This window comes from Gallinula chloropus (assembly GCF_964237585.1).
Source record: "Gallinula chloropus genome assembly, chromosome: Z".
Classification (NCBI taxonomy): domain Eukaryota; kingdom Metazoa; phylum Chordata; class Aves; order Gruiformes; family Rallidae; genus Gallinula; species Gallinula chloropus.
In genome coordinates, this window is record NC_140089.1 from 75,054,336 (window position 1) to 75,077,909 (window position 23,574).

Sequence of the window (23,574 nt, forward strand, 5' to 3'; positions counted from 1 at the left end):
GAATGACGTTCCTCTGAATTAAGTCTAAATTAAAGACTGAATAATGAGAAAAATTGTCCTATTCCATGCTCTGCCACAAAAAGGGGGAGAAACAGGAAAAAAAAGGTTTTACTTATCTGTAGTATAATTTGGAACTTGTAAGTGGTGATTATTTTAAGCTTGTATCCACATACTCAGTTCTTAACTGCTAAAGAACAGGCTATGAATTATTTCTGCCCTGTCAGTATGTCCACACATGATGCCTTAAATCTGGATTATAAAAAACTAGTGAATAGGATTGCCCTTCCAAATAGTTACTTTGTGAAAGCTAGAAGAATTTTAGGCTCCTTCAAATTCAGAGGGACTTTTTACAAGGGCATGTAGTGATAGGACAAGGGGCAATGGCCTTAAACTGAAGGAGAGGAGGTCTAGATTAGATATGAAGAATAAATTCTTCACCATGAATATGGTGGAACGCTGGAAAGGATTTCTCAGAGAACCTGTGGAAGTCCTGTCCCTGGCAGTGTTCAGGTGGAGCTTTGGGCAACTGGGTCTAGTGTAGGGTGTCCCTGCCCGTGACTGTGATTTGTATTGGCAGGAGGAGGAATAAGAGTCTTTGGACTATTTCTCTAATACTCACAATGAGGATTCCAAGATGTTAGAAACTGAACTTACACTTGTAAATGGCTCTGCTTCAAGAAGTACTTGTTCCTTAGATGAGCCACTGCTATAACAGCGTTTTACTAGGCAGTTAACTGTGATCTACTTAAATAGAAAATAACTTTCCTGTATTTAAAATGTACTAAAAAACAAAAATGGTTTGTTATTCATCTTGAAACTACTTTCCAGTATTTCTCAGTCTCCACACAGGGAAAAAAAAAATGGAATTTACTGGCCAGTGGACTTTAGAGCTCTTACCGTAATGCTTTTTTGGCCAGAAACTAGCATTTTTCAGTAAGCACTGTTTTTTTGTTTGTTCTCTTGGTAATAAATAACGAAGGGAACAAATAAAGAAATTATAACTTCGGTCCTGGCACTTTTTGTCTATCCAGATACAAAATGGGAAGCATGCACGTTATTCTGCAGCTTATATGCATACCATGTATCTTAGAGGTGACTGCCTCACTTTTGGGGGAAAGCAGAAGGTAAGTGTCCTTGGTTTTTGGCACATGTCTATATTGCTTTGTTTCTCCCAACACCAGATCATAAACCTCTAGTGCAAGCATGCTAGTTTGTGCAGATTTCCAATTAAAAAGGAAACTACTTGTTGTTTTTCAAGAAGTCAAATAGAAATGGTTTGTCCATTTTTTTGAATATATGTGTCAAAATACAGGTGCCAGCAGTTGAAGCCACATTCTTGCAGGGAGGTGAAGCTCAGGCAACTGTTTTCTATTTACATGCCGAGTGTGAGAATCTAACTTTCTAAAGATGTACAATTTTATGCTGATGGTACTTCTACTCATATTTAAAATCTCCTATACTTCCTATTTCTAATTTGTTGGGAATACAGTCTTTGTTTTTTTCGCTTTATCAGTAGAAGGAGAACTAAAAAAATCACGGTAAATGACTGAAATGACTACACTATCAGATACAGAACTGTCTAGTCTATATGTCATTTATCAGAATAGTCAGTACTAAGTTATGAAAGAATGAGCCTCATTGTAGGTTTATACACCTTAAGAATAAATTGAGTTCCACCTGCTTTGAGACTTTAAGTGCAGTATATGAAGCTTGTTCTGATGACATGTGAATACAATCTGAAGAGACAAGTATTGCCTCTTGCATGTGTGTCCGGACCTAAGTATGGCTGCTGCTATTATCACTTGAAATACATGAAGAGACTTTGAAGAACAGTCTTCAAAACTACAGAGATGGATGCTTCCCTCTTGGTTCAAGTTTTGATAGTTGTTGTTATTCACATCCAGCTAAAGCACAGGTTTTATACGTTCGGTTAAAAATAGTCCACCTAGAAGATAATGATATTTACAGAGCACTCATAGCAGGCAACATGGTCAGGAGCTTGACATAACATTGTACCAAAGATGGTGCAGCTTCATGATGGTGTTAGCAAATATAGTTGGCAAAGTTGTGCCCATGTGTGATGCTACTGTGTCTTCAAATTCAATAGAGACATGCCTTATCTCTTGATCAGTGCTGATTGTCAAACTCAGGCTTTTTCTGGGGCTATCAGTTTCATAACTGCTGAACTGAGTAGTTCTATATTTTGAAGTGCAGATCAACAGCAGATCACTGAAGCTCTGTGGCCTGAGGGTGTACAGAGTGTGTTATGCAGTCCAAGACAAGGTACAAGCAATTTTGTGTACTGATTGTGAAATGGCTTTTCCTTTCCAAAGAGCACTTCTAGTAATGGATAGCAAAGACAGTATTTTGATTTCAATGGTTTTCTCTGAAGTTGTTGCTCCCAGCTGCCACCTTCAGTGACATTCTTCAGTAGCTGAACTGCTACTATTTAAATAGTGTGACTTAATATCTCCTCTTCCAGCATGATCTTTCAGTAACCACTTCACTGCAGGCTTAATACAGAGGTGACAAGCTTGCCGGTTTTTCCTAATGTGTTTGGAATTTTTTAACTAATGTTGAATAAAATGCTTTTTTCTATGTGTGTCCTTTTGAATCTCCAGCTCAGTCTGGATAGTGGATGCACTGTTGATGTTTCAGCATTCATGAGACTCATTTGCAATGAGCTTTTTATGATTTTTTTTTCTTTTCTAACCTCAAGTAAATCCCAAGCCCTAAAACTGGATCTGCAGCAAATAATATGAATCTTGTACACTAACACAGAGGGGGCCCAGGGCTATGTGTGCATCACATAATATTATTCCTGCAGAAATTGCTCAGTTGGGATTATGCGAAAACCTGTGCCAGCTGAAACTCAGCTCAGAGACTACTATTGACTCTGTGTGGCAAGACTTCCATTTCTTTTCAAAAGTTAAACTCAGCTTTTCCTGCCAGGGATTTTTTTAGATTCAAAATAATGATTTAGGAAGCTTTGAGAGAAATTAGGATCTGTACTAGTTTGAGTCTGATTGCTCCTTTAACTATTCCTCCTAGACATGTTTTGTTCACTTCCTGCAAGAGATTTTGGTTGCATTTTAAAGATAATAATATAATAGTTCAGAAATGCATGTCAATGTAAACTGTTATGGTACCTAAATACATGAGAATTTCTAGGAGTAAGATATCCATCTATCTTTAAAAAACCTATTAGGTGCCTTAACATGTCATTAAGATCTAGGATCTAAGGGCTTCCACTCCTACTATTGAATCATAGAATGGTCTGGGTTGGAAGGGACCCCAAGGATCATAGAGCTCCAACCCCCCTGCCACAGGCAGGGCCACCAACCTCCAGGCCTGGATCTACACAAGATTGCACAGGGCCCCATCCAACCTGGCCTTGAACACTTCCAGAGACAGGGCATCCACCACCTCTCAGGGCAGCCTGTTCCAGCACCTCATCACCTTCTCTATAAAAAACTTCCCCCTAATATCTAATCTAAACTTTCCTTCCTTTAGTTTTAATCCATCCCCCCTTGTCCTGCCATTATCTACCCTTTTAAAAAGCTAATTCCCCTCCTGTTTTTATGCTCTCTTTAGGTACTGGAAGGCTGCAATGAGGTCCCCCCGCAGCCTTCTCTTCTCCAGGCTGAACAAGCCCAGCTCCCTCAGCCTCTCTTTGTAGAGGAGGTGCTGCAGCCCTCTAATCATCTTTGTGGCCTCCTCTGAACCCTCTCCAACAGTTCTCTATCTTTCTTGTATTGGGGGCCCCAGATCTGGACACAGTACTCCAGATGGGGCCTCACGAGGGCAGAGTAGAGAGGGACAATCACCTCCCTGTCCCTGCTGGCCACTCCTCTTCTGATGGAGCCCAGGATAGCGTTGGCCTTCCAAGTTGCAAGGGCACACTGCTGGCTCATGTTAAGTTTCTCATCCACCACAATCCCCAAGTCCTTCTCAGCAGGGCTACTCTCAAGAAGCTCTTCTCCCAGTCTGTATCTGTGTCTGGGATTCTTCCAGCCCAAGTGCAACACCTGACACTTAGCAGTGTTGAACCTCATTAGGTTCACCCAGGCCCATCTTTCCAGCCTGTCAAGATCCCTCTGGATGGCTTCCTTTCCTTCTATGGTGTCGACCACACCACTCAGCTTGGTGTCATCCGCAAACTTGCTGAGGGTGCACTCAATTCCATCATTGATGTCATTGATGGTGAAGAGTACTGGTCCCAAGACAGACCCCTGGAGGACACCGCTTTTCACCAGCCTCCACAGGGACATAGACCCTTTGTCTACTGTCTGTAAGGACAATGTGTCAGTCTTCAATTCAAGATGCCAGAATAGGTGCTGTTACTTAGAGGTTTACAGCCCCACATCAGTAAGGAAATGGAAAGGTCATATATGCAGCCATCCTTGAACATACAGGAAGGAACAAACTGATTCTCATCCATTTGTCAGATCAGTAGATTTTCACTTCTTTACTCAATTGATGTTAGTGTTATGTGGAGTAGTGGGAAAATATTTAATAGGACACTGTACAGAAACCTTTCAAAGCATTGCCCATTTATTATGAAGTTACTCTATTTGTAAAGTGTACTAATTACAGACAAATGAATTGTTTTTGAAGAGGCTGGATCAAACTTCAAATACATTTTAACTTTCAAGAATTTCATAGAACCATAGGATACATCGAAAAGTACAATTTTCTGTTCAAAGAGGGTTCTTCAATTAGGTTTTCCAGAGGTCCTATCAAACAATCTTGAATATTTCTTGTGAGGAACATTCTACCATTTTCCTGGGTAACCTTATCCAGTCTTTAATTGTTCTCAAGGTAAAGTTTGGGGATTTTATAGGCAGATGGCATTTCCCCTGAAGCAACTTTTGCATGGTGCCTCCATCTTCTATATAACTACTTCCTCGGACTCAGTCTTTTCTGCACAAGTTTCTAAGAGATGCTGTATGTACTTCTTTCTTTTTCTAAGTCATAAACCTTCATATAACACAGGGTGACTGCAGTACAACTTCAGGTAGAGGTCTAATTTCAAAAATCTGTATCCGTCCCCAGGCTGGAGTATCATTCTGATGTACGTAAGCATGAATGCTTAGTCAATATTTGAAGTACACACACCTTGCAGAGTGGTTTGGGTTCTGTAAATCTCAACAGCACTAAAGAAAAATAGCCAACCCCTCAGTGGGCATATGAAAGTAGAAGAAAAGGGTCAGATTAAAAGTACCATGACAAATCCTACCACAGTCTTTCTGGGTCAGAACAAAGAGACAGCTGATGCATTACCCTGTTCCTGATGGTGATCATTAGAGGACACTCAAGGGGAAGTGTTAATAACAAGGCGGGTATTGACTGCCATCTCCCAGGTCCCCAACACTTTCAGCTGCCAGTCAGTGGGATGTGGCTTTAAGTGGTCAGAGTCCATTACAGAACCAGTTGGCGGGAATACTTTTCACAAGGCTGGATCTGCATCCCCTCCCAGGTACCCCAATTCCCAGTGCCAGGCATACAGTGAAGCTTCATACTTCCCTGACAGCAAGGAGTTTGGGAGGTCCCTGTTCTATAGAGAGAATTTTAAATGCTTTTATCTCCCTGCTGCTCTCTATAGACATCCAGCATATCTGTGCTTTTTTGCTCTTTCCTTGTTTTCAGAATCCCACCTGTTAAAAGCAACATCCTCAGCCAAGGACCCATTTATTGCAGGCCATGGCTAGAGGTCAGGACACTTCTGGGAAGACAGTTGATCAGAAGCAGCAGGCAGTACAGTGGGGGTGCGTGATACAGATACTTGCAGCAGCAGCTGTGGTGCATGTTTACAGCTGATGTGTGTGACAGCGGAAAGTCTGAGGCATCGGAGCCAGTGAAGGTCAGCTGAGTGTATAAAAGGTTGCACAACAACCCTGTGATCCCTGGGCTGTTTAAGATTCAATAGCTGAAAAGAGACATAGGCTGATTTAGAGTCTCAATAACAACTTACTATGTATGTAACCTGAACATTCAATAAATGGCACCAGAAAGCTGAACCAACTGGTATATCTTCCGTGTCCAAACTGCAGATTTCTCAATCTTGTGGAATCAGGTTACATTTGTTTGGACTCCTCACATATTTGTATGATGGAAGGGGGTCAAAGAGTGGAGGACAAGGCCCTGCCTGCCACAAAAGCCCATATATCACCCTGCTGGAGCTGCATTTCTGCCAACAAGCTGGGCTAAGCAAAGGTCCCACTGTAGAGCATAGGCTATAGCATTAACCTAGAAAGGTGGAGAGGGAAAATTGCTTGCAGTGGACAATGTCAGCATGTAATCTGAGCAAGTTACACAGAGCAAACCAGACAAGTTAGACATCAATGCTCCTCTATTCCGCTGCTTTCCAGCATTGTAACCTGCAAAGATAAGGTCACCAGTAAACTACTTTGTTTTTAAAAGTAACAAATTATCCTACAGTGCATCAAGTTTTTTTAATGTCTAACTGCAAGTGCTTTAAAGAAACTATTTCTGTAAAATGATCATCACTTAGTGAAATCCAGGAATTTGATGGTATTTAAAACCAAGCATCAAAATGAAGAGGCACTCTAGAAAATACAGGCCTATCTTTTAAAGTATTCAACTTGGCAAACTGGAGAATACTTAACTAGCTAAACACTTGTCTATGTTTCCCAAGTCTGTAAGTTAGCTTGTTAGAAAATAGTGCCTTTATGAGTTTTCTTTCAATTCAGGAAAGCATTTAAACTTTTACCCAGGCTTAAGGGCAACCCCCATTAAAGTTAATAAGCTAAAAAAAAAAAAATCACAAAGAGATGTACTGAAATGCTACATCTATCTAAGATACACTGCTGTGCCTTCGGCTTCAGCTTTAAGTATGGGGAACACAGCACAGCCTGAATAGGGGAACTGCAGATGTTCTGTGTGTATTGTTATTTGACTCTTCAATAATGTGACCCGCCAGAATTGTGAGTACGCACAAAGATCTGAAAAAGGGAGAAAAGACCTGGCTTATTAAGTCTTCTAAGTTTTTTTTTAGGCAATTTTAAACCACCAAAGAATTTAAGATTAGGCAGCTGTTTACACATCTGAGTGCTAAGAATTGCTATGAAAATGAAGCGGAAAACAGCTTGAAGATGCTTCCAAACTATTGGTCTGTGTTTTAAATACAAACTCACATGTGATTTTAGAGTACTGCCCAGGAATGTTTTGTTTGAGAGCTCTACGGAAAATGTTTTCCACAGAGGAACGAGAGAACTGAATGCTCCATCTCCAATAGATTGTAAACTGAGCAGCTGGAGTGCGTGGGGGCCCTGCGACCCCTGCACCGGTCAAAGGGTAAGCTATAGATGCAAGTCTGTATTCCAAAGCCACAGCCTGCCTTTTTGTTGTCAGAAAATATCAGATTGCAACTCTTAATACTGTATGTTCATGATTTAGTGAAATCCATAATCATTTCAGATATGTAGCCATAAGACTACGAGAAGACTACATCCAGATGTACAAAACCCATCAAGCATTCTCATTCAAAAAGTTTTGTTGATAAAAATTATATGTCCTGTCTATGTGGATGTTTCAGTTGAGAACATTACTTTTTAATACATTTTCCCTTTTAAAATAAAAAGATTTTTTTTTAAGAGCAGAATTTTATTTTCTTAGGGGAGTTCTTATGAGACTTCAAAAATAATTAAAGACTTGAAAGCATACAAAATATATCTGATGCATTTCATCTGTGAATTGAAAATAATGAAAACAGTGAAATAAATTAAATATTGGAAAATAAAAACCTCAACAGGCTTGCTAAGACATTATTATTAGTTCAATGTTCCTGTACAGTTGTTTTGCACCATGAGCTTTGCCTATGGATTTTAAACCAAAAAATTCACCAGAGGTGCTTCTAATTACAGCTGGAAGTCCTTCAGTTCTGGCAGTTCTCTTTACTCTCTAAGCAAAGTTAATAGTGTTATTTACCCTTGAAGTTTCGCTCTAGACGTATTGAAAGATTTGGACAGTTTGGTGGAACACCATGCCTGGAGACCTTAGGAGATACACAAAGCTGCAAACCCACCCAAGACTGTCCTGAAGAACCAGAACCAGACTGTGGTACTGACTTTCAATGCAATTCTGGTAGGTTTTGTTTTCAAGTCATGTCAAGTTATGCAATAAGTCAGGAAACCACATTTACTCACTTTGACAGAGTTAACTCAGTATCCATTGGAGATAAAATATATACATGAAAAGAGAGAGATGCTTCAGTGTTTTTCTAGTTGGGGATGATTTCCTGAAGCAGCGCTTAATTGTTATATTTGAAAGAGTATCCCCAGTGTGCAGACAGGTGGGTAGTAAAGTCCCAGTACCTAAACCACCGCATGAACAATGCTTGAGAAGGTATATATTCCTCTCATCTCCAATTATAATTTGTGACTAGTTTAAATTCTTCTGTATTTTCTCCTTTTTTCCCTAGTCTAACTGCTCCATCTGCTACAGAATCACAATGTTTAATGAAATATCACTGGGATAAAAATAGGACTGCAAGAATTTTAACCAAATGGATATGGAGATCTACTGACTGTAGTAGTATGATAGATGCTAGCTGGAGACCAGAATACCTCTAGGTCCAAAGAAAGATCTAAAGTTTTTAAGTGATACATGCCTGGCATATAAATGGATATAATGTTCAGGATTAATCATAAATCAAAATAAAGAACTTAATAGTAATACAACTAGGCAAAACAGAAAAAGAAAGATGGGAAGTGGATTTTGAGTTCCAAGCCATTTTCAATATTGTCTTTATCTCAAATACTTTGAAGCACAAGGAGAGAAAGAAAAATCAGGCATTATGTGTTTACTAGTTCACAGCCACTGTGTAGCACTTATAGGTAAGGCAGCTGATATTAAGTGTTGTTTTATTATGCTAGGACTACATTTACCCTGAGTCTTTGTATCCTATAAAACACCCCCAAAACCCAGTCATTGTAAAACCTGTGATATGCACCTTGGGAGAGTTACTGGTTCACTGTTGCTTTAGAACAGAAATCACTGTAGTTTGGGGCTCTACAGATCTATATAATAAAGTCCAAATAGCAAAACTTTAAACAATTTGGAAAAAAAAAATCTTTGTTGATATTGAATTGATGTATTCCTTACTGTCTAAATACTAATTTTAAAAAGAGTAAGATAGAAACCGTCCCAGGCAGTGATTGCAAATGACAGTAGTTTCCTGTCACTTTTCTCAACTATCTTGGTAAATTCATAAGAAACTTCAGAAGTATGGTGAGTTGGGGTTTTTTCATTTGAAGGAGACCCATTGTAGGGCTTGAATTCCTTTTAACAATAATCAAATTGTATGAAGAGGAAGATCTCAATAGAGTATCTGTGGATGTAATTTAAAGTCCATCTTGGGGAGGGGGAAAAATAATTAATTCAATATTTGATTCTTTGATTAGGTCGATGTATAAAGCGGCGACTTGTGTGTAATGTAGATAATGACTGTGGAGACTTTTCGGATGAAGATAACTGTGAATCTGACCCACGATCACCATGCCGTAACCATGATATCGATGTGTCTGAAATTGGGAGGACGGCAGGGCAAGGGTATGTAAGGAAGGAAAAAGTAGCAGTGGGCCTTGTGAAGAGTCTAAGATTGACCCTATAGCCAAAGGGAAACACTGGGGCACAATAACATTCCCAAAAGTGGAATCTGAATCATGTTCACATTTGTGTTCAGAAATGTTACATAGCTTTTGGAAGAACGCTTAACTACTGTTTTATTTTGTATCCTTGGGGAGGATAAAATGTTTTTACAGGCAGTGTGAATCAATCATTATGTTGATACACAGAATCACGTCTAGAAGTTACAATACTTGGAAAGTTACAATAATGGAAAGCCTATAGATACCTTTCGATTGATATTTCATAAGAAATCAGTCATTCCCAATTATTTCACAAACATGCATGTCTAAGAGGAAGAAAATGTATCTTGATTATTTATTATATATCAGGCTGCCTAACTGCGACAACACTCTTCAGCATTGCATTCAACACCCCCAGCATTGTATTCTTCAGTTCCCAGATCTTCGTGGTTTACTGGAGTTTTTCCTCATTAATCTACACCAGAAAATAGTCTTTCTATTCTCATACAGTGCTGGATTTCTTTCTTTTCAAACATAAAAGAAAGTGTGTGTGACATACTGTTTATCTACAAATTGAGTTAGATGGCAACTAGCCAAACTGGAACAAATGAAAATAAACCCATACTTTAGCACCACCTTGTGTTTAGATGAAAAGGATGCATCTTTTCATTTAATTTCGATAATGGCATTACTGCACAAAAGCAAAAATTCAGTCCTTGTAGCATGGGGAAGTAAACCAGTTACTTAGACATTTTTAGAAGTAGCTTTTTTATTACTTCTATTAGAATCCATTACTAAAATCTTCAATGAGAACAGTGCTGCTTAGATTTAGCAGTGATGCTGATGACTGATGAACTGATAACCACTTTCTTCACTCTAGTATATCAACATGTATCAGAAATAAATATTGAAAATACTGAAAAGACTCAAATCTGTGAAGCAGACATAGAAAGGAAAGAAAAAAAAATGAAGATACAGAATCCTCCAAGAGGCATTTATTTTTGGAAGTAGCTCTTGTACATTAGTACGTAGATGCATAGACTTAAATAGCCAATATATCCACTTCTCTGGATTTGTAGGGATTCAGAGTTTGTCTGCTCTGTTACAGGATATTCTATTACTCCACCAGATCACACTCTGTGAGAAAAGATAGCTCTGGGAGTAGCTGTATATTCTTTCTACAGTTCTGATGATAGATCTTTTACACATTTGATACCAAAGTTCCCATCTGCAAAAAGACTAATATAAGTTATGAATAAAACAACACAAAAAGTATCTAAGGAATGCTTCCTCACAAATACTAAGGCTTCTTACCTCCTTTATTCCTAAGGTTCTTGCTGTGTTTGATATTTAATATCTATCTTTTAGTTGCTTATTTCTCACACATGCCCCTTAAAGTGTTTTACAAAAAAAAAAAGTATTGTTATCTCCATACACAGAGAACCACCAGAGATGGGACAAGCTTCTGTGGATGTAGCAAGATTCAGTTCTTCAGCTTTAGTCTCCACCTCCTATAGCATCTGACCTTTTCAGGCACACCTTTATTTACAGGGTCTGGGTACAGACACCTCCTTTTTTGAAGTGTAATCTCTCCTGTATTTCGCTTGCAGAATCAATGCTTTAGGGATGCAGCCAATGGCCACCCCATTTGACAATGAATTTTTCAATGGTCTTTGTGAAAGGGTCCGTGATGGAAACACACGGACATACTACCGTAAGCCATGGAACGTGGGTGTTCTCACTTATGAAGTAAGTCTAAGTCCTTCTGTGCAAACTAGAATGTGTTTAACTGAATGATGAAACCTGATATCCTCTTGAAAGACTCAGCATATCTCTTAAGTCAACAGCAGCTTTGCAGCATCAAGCCTTTCATACAGTCCAGAGGGAAACAGTCTATGTTATCATTTGCTTTAGCAGTTAAACTAGCTCACTTGCACCAGATGAATTCCCACATGTTCACTGCTGCACCTGTGCCTAGGAAATGAAACTATCTTTCTGGAATGTTACAATATGAGTGGGTGTGATTAACAAGCCATGTACAGAAAGGAACAAGATACCTAGCTGATACTGGGTAGAGTGGGAATCAACTTTTTCAAGGACACACAGAAGACACTGAGAAAAAGGCAGGGATAATATTATGATGCTCTGGTTCTGCTTCAGTTTTCTCATCAGTGGTGATTTCTTTCCCACTGAAAAAAAAGAAATCCAGCAGGCTTTTGAGATTCAGACAATAACTTCCAGTGAGGCTTGAACATCAAAAATATTTATGATCTTAGAAACGTCAATGTCAGATGTTGTTCAGAAATCAAAGCAGTGTTTTACTTACCAAATGTTTTGCCTATCACTGTAATAGGAACTTTGTAGAACAGTGGCAATTTAAACCAGATCTTACCTAAAGTGAATAAATCTGACCCCGAGATCATTGCTTATATTTGATTTTGATATGTAATCATTTTCTGTTACTAAGACTCTATGTTCAGCTAAAATATACAAAAATAAATAGCACTGAAAGAGCTATTCTGTATTAGTTATTTTCTGCTATAGGAAAACTAAATCAAAATACTGATTCTTTTCCGATGCTGTGATCTATTAGCAAATCTTGTCTGCATTCTAGGAAGGAATGGGACACTACTACCCCTTACATGGAAAAGAACTGTTAACACACATAAACTACGTTGACAGTGTTACATGCTGAGATTTAACAGTCACTGAAATATTGTCAATGGAGTTGTCTCTTTAGTTTTGAACCACTAAGCTGATCCAGATGAGGTGGTCTAGAGAGGAGGTAGTATTTCCAAATGTTTTATTTAAAAAAAAAAAAGAGATGGAAGACAATTCATTGCTAAGCTGTGTGAAACGTACAATTTTAAAGTGGTAACATAGATTTTTCTATTACTGCTTGTTTTTTTCTCATACAATCTTTTCATTATCTTTTCTAAGACAAAAGCAGACAAAAGCTTCACATCTGTGTTCTACCATGATCGTGTAAAACTGTTTCGAGAGGTTTACATCGAAAAACAAAAACATTTTAATGCTGACATGTCTCTGAAATACACACCTACTGAAGGAAGTAACAAAAATCATTCAGAACTAAATTTCAAGTATCAGTATAACAAGAATTCAAGTTTAAGATCTATCCTGAAAAGCTCCACAGAAAGGGTAAGTCAAACCAAGTTAAAGAGTTTAATGTAACGATTTCATAAACAGTAAAATTTGCAGTGTTAGAATAACACAATATTAATCTTTCTAAGTGTTCTAGCTGCCTGCTACTTTTCTGTTGTTTGTTCAAGAAAATTAAATACTTACAATACTAGGGTTAGGATTTCAGATGTGGCCAAACAGTACCCAAATATAGCTTTGCTTTCCTGCTGTTCACCCTTGACTAGCAACCACCACCATCTTCAACAAAGCCTTGAGTTTAGACAGGGCCAGGGATTTTTGATCTCATCTTGATAAGAGAGCAGCTCTGATCCAGTGCAGTGTGGGATATCCTGTGATAAAACTGCCCCACTATCCTGGGATAAACATTGCCACTGAGTGGGCCTATACTAGGTAGCTAAACACAAAATAACCATGTAGAATAATAGCTGAAAGATTGGATCTCGGCCTTCCAGGTATGTCTGTACTAATCAACTAGCCTGGGCTAAGAAGCATGGGCATTAGCACTGGCACACAGTGATCTGTGGCTTTACTAGCACAGTGCCATGATTTTGGTCTGTGCCAGCTCTCATGCTGCTGTACGCAATGTCCACCCTGTGACCCTCTGCAGTGTGTTTGCAGGGAATGTTCCTCCAGGCGGTGTGGAGAAGGAAAGCCTATTTTGGAGCTGTACACAAGCCCTATCATACTACCTGCCCTCTGAGACAGAGAAAAGACCATATCTCATTTCATTTACTAGTAAAGAAGTAGCATTAGCATCTAGCGACATCAAAGAGAGAGAGACCACAAAAAATGTTGCTAGACATGTTAAACACTATGCCCTAATTCAGCACCTGGGTGCTAGTGGAATTAGCTGATCAGGTTGTATACTTTTTCCCACCATATACACCAAAGTCTGTGATTGCAACATGCCATCACGTGAAAGGTACATCAGCTATAAGCTGCTGAAATGCATCACATGCAAGGAAGAATTCATCTGACTCAACTAATTCAATCTTTCAAATTTCTTATCAGACTTCTTGTCTAGGAGCCCTTCAGGGCTCTGGATTTTAAATGGATATGAGGGAAAACTCAGGTCACTTTTATAACTGATAAATTAAAATAACATTGAAGAGAAAGGTCTGTACTGTAAAAAGAACCTGTCATACATCACTGACTGCATTGGTAGGAGTTTTCTTGAGACAGAAGTGAACTATTTAAATCTCAAAGCATTCATCTCCACAGATGCAATGGTTCTGCAGCTCAGAGTATATTACAGGCTGCTTATAGCACAGTGGCTTGAGAAGGGAGTTTTGGCCTCAAATTCTTGCTCAGAGATGAGTTCAGAAAATGAGTCGTGATCTGCCACTGGCAGGCGCCTCTCCTGATAAACTCACATTGCTGCACGCTAGTGGAGTGGCAGCCCTGATCAAGAACACTCCAGGTCTCACCTGAAAGTTAAATCCAGAATCAGCCTGGGACATATCCTGGGGTTATACCAGGAGAGTAAGGGATTTACTACATACTGGATGGCAGGAATATTTGCACGTATAAAAATTTCCTCACAGAGGTTTAGATGCCTGAAGATTTCTGCCAGTCCTAAGCAGCATCTGAGTAACTACGGTACGATCCTTTAAACTGTGCCAGCTACTGTGATGGTCTGTTGTGAAATCCCTTTTATGTGCCTCCTGTTAGGCATTAATGCTAAGGGGGTCACGTAAGTAATGCAGAAAATAACAGGGTTTCAAAGGCATGTGTTTGCTTGGACTCCTCAGTACAGCTCCTCAGTGCAACTATTTCACAAAATGCCACGTGTCACAGGCAGCAGCTAGGTCCTAGTTTAGACTGTGATATAAAACCATCTTCAGTGTAAGTTATGAAAGTATCAGTCACCAAACATGGAGATAGAATGAATCAAATGCTTCATAAGGAGTTTTTTCTTGATTCATTTTAATTTTATAATGTTATTTTGGTTTTCGGGGGGGAGGGTTAATTTGAGCTGCGCCCTTCCTTAGGACAGTCTGAGAATAACAGAGAAGTGATCCAAAAAAAGAGACTTTAGTTCTGCTCTGACTATAAACAAAGACAAAACTCCAGCTGACCTCAATGGGCAGTTTCTGTTATCTGGTGAGCCATGCGAAATTACTTGTTACGAAAGTCAGAAAGGCACTTTCAGTAAATAATATACTTAAAGAGTACAATTGTCAAATAGGGCTTGCTGAAATTACTAAAGGAAAAGACTTTTCAAAACTAGAAGAACTGAGATGTTCTAAATCTCTTGCTGCTTCCTCAGTTTAAATTGGAGAACTTTTAATTTGAATTAAACAAGTTTGTCCAAAATACTAGAATGTATACTGTGTTTACAAGTGCTGCATTTTCTTTACAAGTAAGACAGAATGGATTTTCCTTCTGGGCTGCATACCAGAAAGGCATCTTTATCTGCTTTCTTCTCCCTGCATTCAGAACCAAACCTTTCTGCATGTAAAAGGAAAGATTCAGCTGGGAAGGTTCCAAATGCGGAGTCGTGATCTCCATCTCACAGATGCTTTCCTTGATGAACTAAACCTTCTGCCTCCTCAATATGATAAGGGGGAATATTTCAAATTCCTGGAAGATTATGGAACTCACTATGCTGTCTCTGGAACTGTAGGAGGAAAATATGAGCTTGTGTACGTGCTGGATAATTATGCTATGTCTCGAATAGGTATGTATTCTGTTGGCCTTGCTATGGTATACAGAGTATCAAGTCTGCAGTCATGAAGAGAGATGTATGAGGAAAGATATGTGTATATAGAGCACTACTGAGAACAGCATAGCTAGTTCAGCATGTGCTGCTTGTGGCATACCAGGGACAATATAAAATTACAGGAGTTCAACAGAGAGGAGAGTAAGATTTTGTAACTCCTAGAATTATGTGGAGAAATAAAAAGTCTTAAATAAAACTCTTCAAAACGTTAGCAATATTAGTTGGTGTGACATGCTTCGCAAGGATTCTCTATGCCTAGAAAATCTACCTAAACCCTAAATCCAATTTGTACTACCTTCTTGTAGTACAAGCATTCTAAGAGTATAGTGGTGGCAAAAGATAGAAATAAATTGAAAAACTTCCTAGAAATCACATGGTAGACTTCGAAGTGTTGAAACAGTTTTCATAGACTTCAAAATTCACACTGAAATTGAATAATTTAGCACATAGAAAGACCAAATAATAAGATGAAATACCAATAGAATATATGAAGACTGGTCTCTTGAGAGATATTTGCCTTCAGCTAGATTATGGAAAATAGAAATCAGTTTCGGAGAGGTTTGGTATTTTCCTAGTAGAAAATGTCATTGTAGATCTCACCTGCCTCTGTGCAGGAACTTTAAATGCAATCATCCTCATGGAAGAGAAAAACACAGAAGATAAACGGGAAGAAAAAAGCCATAAATGTTTAAATAGCCACAAAATTTATTCTCCAAGAATAATAATGCCATATTTATAGCTATTCCATCCATGAAATACCACCTAATTGTTTCCACTTCCAGGTATCACTCTAGAAGATGTGAAAAAATGCCTCGGCTATCACTTAGATGCTAATATAGCATATAAAGACATACATGCCAATGTTAATATTGATGGTGGTAAATGTGCAAGTATTCATGTGAAGGAAAACTGTAAGTATATCCTTATTTTGCATTATATCTTATGCTTAACAAAAGATTATACCAACTGCTCCCTTTTTTATAATGTATTCAGTTTGAGCCCCTTACTACAAGAAAACCATTGAGGTGCTGGAGCGTGTCCAGAGCTGGTGAAGGGTCTAGAGCGCAAGTCTGATGAGGAGCAGCTAAGGGAACTGCGACTGTTTAGTTTAGAGAAAAGGAGGCTGATGGGAAACCTACTCATTCTCTACAACTATCTGAAAGTAGGTTGTAGCTGGCTGGGTGCTGGTCTCTTCTTCCAAGTAACAAGTGAGAGGACACGATGAAATGGCCTCAAGTTGCACCAGCTGGAGATTAAATTGGATATTAGGAAAAAGTTCTTTACTAAAAGTGTTGTCAAGCCCTGGAACAGGCTGCCTAGGGAAGTGGTGGGGTCACCATCCCTGAAGGTATTTAAAAGACGTGTAAATGTGGTGCTTAGGGATGTGGTTTAGTGATGGGCCTGGTAGTTAGGTTAATGGTTTGACTTGATCTTAAAAGTCTTTTCAAGCCAAAACAGTTCTATGACTGCATGATTCCATTAATACCGTTATTGCAGTTAGGGAAAGGATAAATTCAATAGGCCAGTTAAGGTAAGGCTGCTGTACTTCCATGCTTCCCACTCAAGCTAGACTGAGCATGTGTTCCCTGTATGCACAGCCATAAACAGACTTACATAAAGCATACATACATACACATTTGCTAGCCACACAAATTAATATATGCAGAAGCACAGCCCTCAGGCAAACACAGGCCTCATCCTGTTCTCCTCTCCATCTGATCAGGATGGAAGTCTGTCAGAGGGAAGTATATCGTAACATTTGAGATCAGAAGTGTACCCCAGGAGTTATCCAACTCCTCTGCGCAAGCAGGGTCGCCTGCTGGATGCAGGTTAGGCTGCTCCTTCACTGGAGATATTCAAGACCCGTCTGGATGCCTATCTGAGTGATATGTCCTAGGGAGCTGCTTTGGCAGGGGGGTTGGACCCGATGATCTCTTGAGGTCCCTTCCAACCCCTACAATTCTATGATTCTATGATGGTTGGACTTGATGATCTACAGGGTCCCATCCAACAGAGGCAATTCTACGATTCTATGATCTACAGCACATAGATGTAGGCAGCACAACCCTCAAGTATTTTAGCCTCTCCTTAATATGGATCTAATATGGATTGTTCCAGCAACTGACACTAGACATTCAATTGAGCCAGTGAATGAAGCCTTAGTCTCTGTAGCTGTCACCCTGGTATACAAAACCCCAAGTCCCACAGCTCCACTCCCATTGCTGGTACAGAATCCTTGATGCACACCAACACACATACATATACACACTATGGATGCCTCCAGTAACCCGCCTTAGGTGCTCCATCTGCCCAGCAATTTGCCCTTGGATCCTCTTGTCACCACTTGCCTCACTTGTGAACAGGTGTCAGAGCTTGGTATAGAACCCCTGGTCATTCCAGTTGCTAGCTACTCCAGCTGGCTCACTATAGAGAAATGCACATTTCCAGGTCCTTACCACCCATTGTCCAACTCCAGTTGCTGGCACACAGATCTCCATATGCATGCATACATGCAGAATGGAGTCCTCTCACACAGGAGAATAGTTAGAAATTTAATTTATTGTTTAGCCAAGACAGACTGCAAAAATCAGTGACAGCTCATGGCAGACAAGCTCACTAATCAGCACCTTTCTGTATGCAAACAGTCCCCTTTTTTTGCTTTTATGTCTGTATTTTCCCATGCTTGTTCTTTGATTCCCCTCTTACTTCTTCAATGGCACTCCTCTAAATATACTCCCCTTAGTAATAAGTATTGAAATTTTTGCAAGCCCAAATGCACTTTTTTACACCCAGAGAGCCTCAATAGCCATCTGGCTATTGACTCTGCATCATCCTAGGGGGCTAATGGCTCTGCTTGGACATGCCTGGGAGGAGTCAAGGCAGGAGCTCCTGTTTTCTGATTAATCTACTTCTGTTCTCCTGCTTGTTATTGTTCCTTTCTGCTCCTTTGTGTGTTTGGAGATGTATTTTATCACATAACCTAACCATTGCAAAAGGCAAGCAGAAGAGCACAGAAAAGGCAATTATTTTCACTGCTCTGCTCTAGTATTTTAGTTCTGCAGGAGAAGCTCCCACTGTTCCAATTCCTGTCCTTTTCTGGTTCATATCATGTGATACAGCAGCCTTTCTCATAGTAACTTTGTCTTGTTATCAAACAGCTATGATCTCTACAGTATCCTTTATTTTTTCCTACCCCTTCTTTTCCTTTCAGATACAGGGGGTCCTAAGTTAGTTGCAAAATAGATTTCCTCCCACATGAGGTATCAGCAAAGAAAGCTTGAATTCTGCCTCATGCAGTGAGTGAAGGGTTCTTCTCTCTATGGTCATTTTATAGAGACAGACTGGTCGTACTAAAAGGACAACTGTTCTTCATGATGCACAGACATTACAGGTGGTTCTTCATCCTCTCTTCTGTCTCTCTGCAGCAGAAGTGAAGGATGATGCTGTCATTGACGATGTAATTTCCTTAGTTGATGGAGGGAAGATTGACTTTTCAGTTAAAATAAAAGAGATGTTGCTGCGGGGATCCAAAACGGTTGATGTAGAGGATTACATACAGTGGGCTAAGTCTTTGGTTGATGCTCCAGTAGTGATACAGCAACGGGTAAGTACAATTTCTTCAAAACTATGTCTTTTACAATTTGAAAGCTTTTGTTTTAAGATAGAGGTAAGGCTCCAAGTTTATCATGAACTTTTCAGATATTTTCCTCATCTTGACAGTTTTCTTAGATGCTTACTGTAGTGATGGGTATATCAAAAGTATTCAGAACTTCAAAAAAGTCTGTTTTGTGTGGGCTTTTTTCTTCTACAGCCTGCTCCAATACATACGCTTGTTCCAGTTAAGATGAGAAACGCATATCTAAAGAAACAAAATTTGGAAAGAGCAATTGAAGACTACATTACTGAGTACAGCGTGTGCAAATGTGAACCCTGCAAAAATGGAGGCACCCTTGTGCTGGTAGATGGAGCCTGTACATGCATGTGCTCAAGCTACTTCAAGGGAATTGCTTGTCAGATTCCCAAATCTACATTAGTTAAAGGTTAGTGAATACTCCAGACAGACTAAAATGAGCATATGTGTCATTGTGTACAATATCCTGACAAAACAAGCCTTGGTGAAGACTGAAGGATGTCACAATACTTCCTTATACCTACTGATGTCGGATCTCATAGACATGTGATGTGGAGGTTAAGTTACCGGGTTCTATCCATAAAGACAGCACTCTGGAGTTCATTGTCCCACATGCATTGTTGTGTCTTGGAATGACAACCCAAGTTCATTTAAGTAAACAGGAGCATTATTGAAATGTGCAGTAATGGTAAATTGATTTCAGGCAAAAGCAATCTCACATTTGAGAGGCCAGTATTGTGACCAGCAGTGTTTAGTATTTGTTAGTGATATGGACAGTGGGATCAAGTGCACCCTCAGCAAGTTTGCTGATGACACCAAGATGTGTGGTATGGTCAACATGCTGGAGGGAAGGAATGCCATTCAGAGGGACCTTGACGGGCTTGAGAGGTGGGCCCATGAAAACTGCATGGAGTTCTACAAGGCCAAGTGCACATGGGTTGGGATAATCCCAACAACTACAGGCAGGGCAGAGAACAGATTGAGAGCAGCCCTGAGAGGAAGACTTAGAGGTCTTGATTGATGAAAAGATCAATATCAACCCATCAATTCATGCTTGCAGCCAAGAAAGCCAACTATGTCTTGGGCTGCTTCAAAAACAGCATGACCAACAGGTCAAGAGAGATGATTCTGCCCCTCTGCTCTGGTGACGCCTCACCTGTCCTGCTCTAGGGTCCCCAGTACATGAAAAATATTCAGCTGTTGGAGCAAGTCCAGAGGAGAGACACAAAGATGATGAAAGAGCTGGAGCATCTCTCCTATGATGATATACTGAGACAGTTGGCATTGTTCAGCCTGGAGAGGGTTCCAGGAACACATTATTGCAGCCTTCCAGTATCTGAAGGAGGCGCCCTAAAGGAAAGCTGGAGAGGGACTGTTCACAAGGGCATGGAGTGATAGGAGAAGCGGTGATGCCTCCCACCTCCCCTCCCCTGAGCAATGTTCAAGGTCAGGCTGGATGGGGCTTTGGGCCACTTGGTCTAATGGAGGGTGTACCTGCCCATGGCATGGGTGCTGGGACTACATGATCTTTGAGGTCCCTTCCAACCCAAACCATTATGTGATTCTGTGATTTCATAAATGTGATGCTGCCTTATATTAGATGGGTCCACAAAGGAGGAGATGAATGCAGGTGTATAACCGACAATGTAAAAAAATATTATTATGCCATAAATTCATTTTCAGTGACCAAGTTTTTAATGCACAGGTGTCCAATATGGGTCTTAGAACTTGATGTTAAATTATCTTCCTAAAGTGACAAAAATATTGAGACCTCTGGACTCTTAAGTAATGCCACTGGCAAGGGCACTTTAAAAAGTCAAATCCGTACTATAGATTGTATGCTGGAGGCTGCAATGATCTGCAGATTCTCCATAAATGAGAATGTAAGAAGTGAATCATGGTCTCCCCCACCAACCCTCAAAAGTGTCAAGTAAAAAGCCCTAGTTAGTCTTTCTGTCACCACACAGAAGACAGGGAGATGCTGGACTAATCTTACTATGGTGTCTTAATACCAGTTGCCACTGATGGAGGCTGGAGCTGTTGGAGTGCCTGGTCCACCTGCATCAATGGAGAAAGCACTCGAACCCGCCAGTGTAATAACCCCACACCAGAAGGTGATGGCAGACCATGTCAGGGAGAAAGCATTGAGAAACGGCACTGTGGGGAAGCAAAATAGTTATGCTGCCCAAAACCAGGTAAGCAGCCTCTCTACGAGCATGTTATTTCTGTTTGCAATAAATAGTCAGAGGTATTTCAGTGACACAGTTCAAGTACAATGGGTTAGTCTGCTTACAAGTTTCACTTAAATTTGTGATGTGATTCAGCTTTTTAAGAGAGCCACCTTGTAGCTCAAATTTCTGAATAATTAGATTTGTATTTGAATGTCTTTACAAATAACGTTATAACACAGAATTTCAAGAGTAAAACAGAGTTCTGGATAAGAACAGACCAATACCCAACTCTTAAAACCCAGATTTCATCTCCAGTCAGAGTCTCCACCAGATAACTTACGCCTTAGGGAGAGGGAAAGAGATTCCAGAAACAGAATAAAAGACAGTTTGGGAGTCTGATTTCTGTTACTTGGTAAGCGGGGTGCTTAAATCTCCTGTTAATAGCAGTTCTGAAACTTTTAGCTTGGAAAAAAGAAACAGTTTAAGATGTTTAGCTGCATTGTTTTGCCACATTTTGGTTTTTTGACCTTTTTAATATAATACGGCAAGGTACTGCATTGGAAGATGCTTTCTCCGGTCCTGAAAAATGGCAAGGTGGTCTCAACTTGCCTCACCTGATGAGAACAAGAAGCTTGTATGATGCTTGGATGTAATAGAAAGAGCCCTCAGGCCCAGAAGAAAGTGTTTGGGTTTTATGCTTAACATGCTGCCATGTTCCTTCTTGTCTGTGAGGCCACAAGAAGAAAAAAGGTGGCAAGATAGGGAAAAGATTTTGAATGTTTTCCCACTGAAACACCCTGATGGCAAGTCACACAATGTGACTTCTACCTGAATGATTAATGTGTATCAGAAGATTTATTCTATGCCTGCCCTCTCTCAGCTTTACTAGAGTTCAGCTGTATATAATATATAACTTGTGAAGCCCCCTGAAGGAAGCATGGCCAGCAAGATACAACATCACTCATGTGCCTTCTAACCCTACAAAGTGCTTCCTACACCACTGTTTCTCCAGGCTAGCAAGAAGCAGATTCAAAATAGGTCCATCACATTGTGGGCATACCCAGTAAATATGTATAGTAAATAAATATGGGTATAACCGGTAAATATGTACTTTAAAAACCTCAACAAAAAGTAATGGAAGGTTCTCAAACATGCAGATAACCGTGCTCACCCAGGAAGTCTCTGAGGCAATTTTGGCAGGATGGGAAACTATTCCATGGAAGTATTTCTATGTGTTTCCCTACTTGTGGATATTACCTAGGTCAGTGTATTTCTCTCTTGTTAAAAACAGGGGTAACAATTTAGCCTTTGCTAGATCCAGTAAAGTTTGTCTTACTTTAAAACAAGCTCAGAAACAGCTTAATTTTATTCCTACAAATCACCAGTATGTTTCTATTCAGCCATGACAGCAAACACCATGATTGTTAGTGATGCATATATAGACATACATGTTTCCTCTGGTATGGCATAGTAAAAGCTCTTTTAAAGAAATTAACCTAACTCTGATTGCTGATACATCAGATATGTTGAGTGCTCACACCTTCAGCGGGAGTCAAATACTCGCCTTCTGAAAATCACAGTATGTGTTTTGATTCATTCTGTGTTAGAATTATTTTACATTGCAGTCACATTTAACACACAGTGAAATCATCTTCTTGGTGAAACAAAAGAGTACTGTTTCACTTACATATTGATCAACATGTATGTAGTAGCTGCTATCTTCTATCGTTTCTTTACTATTTTTTCTCCTTTTTTAGAAAACAGTAATGGATTCCAAATCAATTCTACAAAGCAGTTTCTGTTGGCCAAGAGCAACGGAATGCCATGATTTAAATGTACCTGCAGCTTAAATGATTGCTAATCAAATCAAATAAACCAATAAAAATCTTTAACAGAGATGAACTGATGCAGTGGGTGTGTTTCATCTTTTATTTGTCTGGGGCATCATTAAAGCATGTGTTATTTTTGTTAGTCACTGGCACAATGGAGTCCCCTTTCCAATACTTGGTTTCTTTCATAATTTTGTGGCATGTTTTCAAACTGCTTTTCAAGAATTCAAAACCAGCATGAGTACCACAATAATGTATGTATTATCAGCTGATTGATGGTATATTGTTAGTAAAGCCCGGAGAATTGCCAGGTGGATTTCTGGATGCCTTTATGGACTTCTTTCCAATCCTACTTCTTACACTAATTCATGTCCTGAATCACCAGTGTGTTTATGAAGAGAAGCAGATTTACAACGAAAATTATGCACTATGCAAAGTTATTACTCTT

General features: G+C 39.6%; 1 protein-coding gene across 1 annotated transcript; it reads left to right on the forward strand.

The window, feature by feature from the left end:
* The first annotated feature begins 1,041 nt into the window (after positions 1 to 1,041).
* C9 (complement C9) lies at positions 1,042 to 23,203 on the forward strand. Its single transcript, XM_084277965.1, has 12 exons — positions 1,042 to 1,124; positions 7,170 to 7,317; positions 7,959 to 8,106; positions 9,426 to 9,573; positions 11,222 to 11,360; positions 12,552 to 12,770; positions 15,213 to 15,453; positions 16,278 to 16,406; positions 18,921 to 19,099; positions 19,307 to 19,535; positions 21,142 to 21,321; positions 23,055 to 23,203. Exons 1-11 carry the CDS (start codon positions 1,048 to 1,050, stop codon positions 21,300 to 21,302), a joined length of 1,818 nt encoding a protein of 605 aa, XP_084134091.1. The 5' UTR covers positions 1,042 to 1,047; the 3' UTR covers positions 21,303 to 21,321; positions 23,055 to 23,203.
* Positions 23,204 to 23,574: the final 371 nt, after the last annotated feature.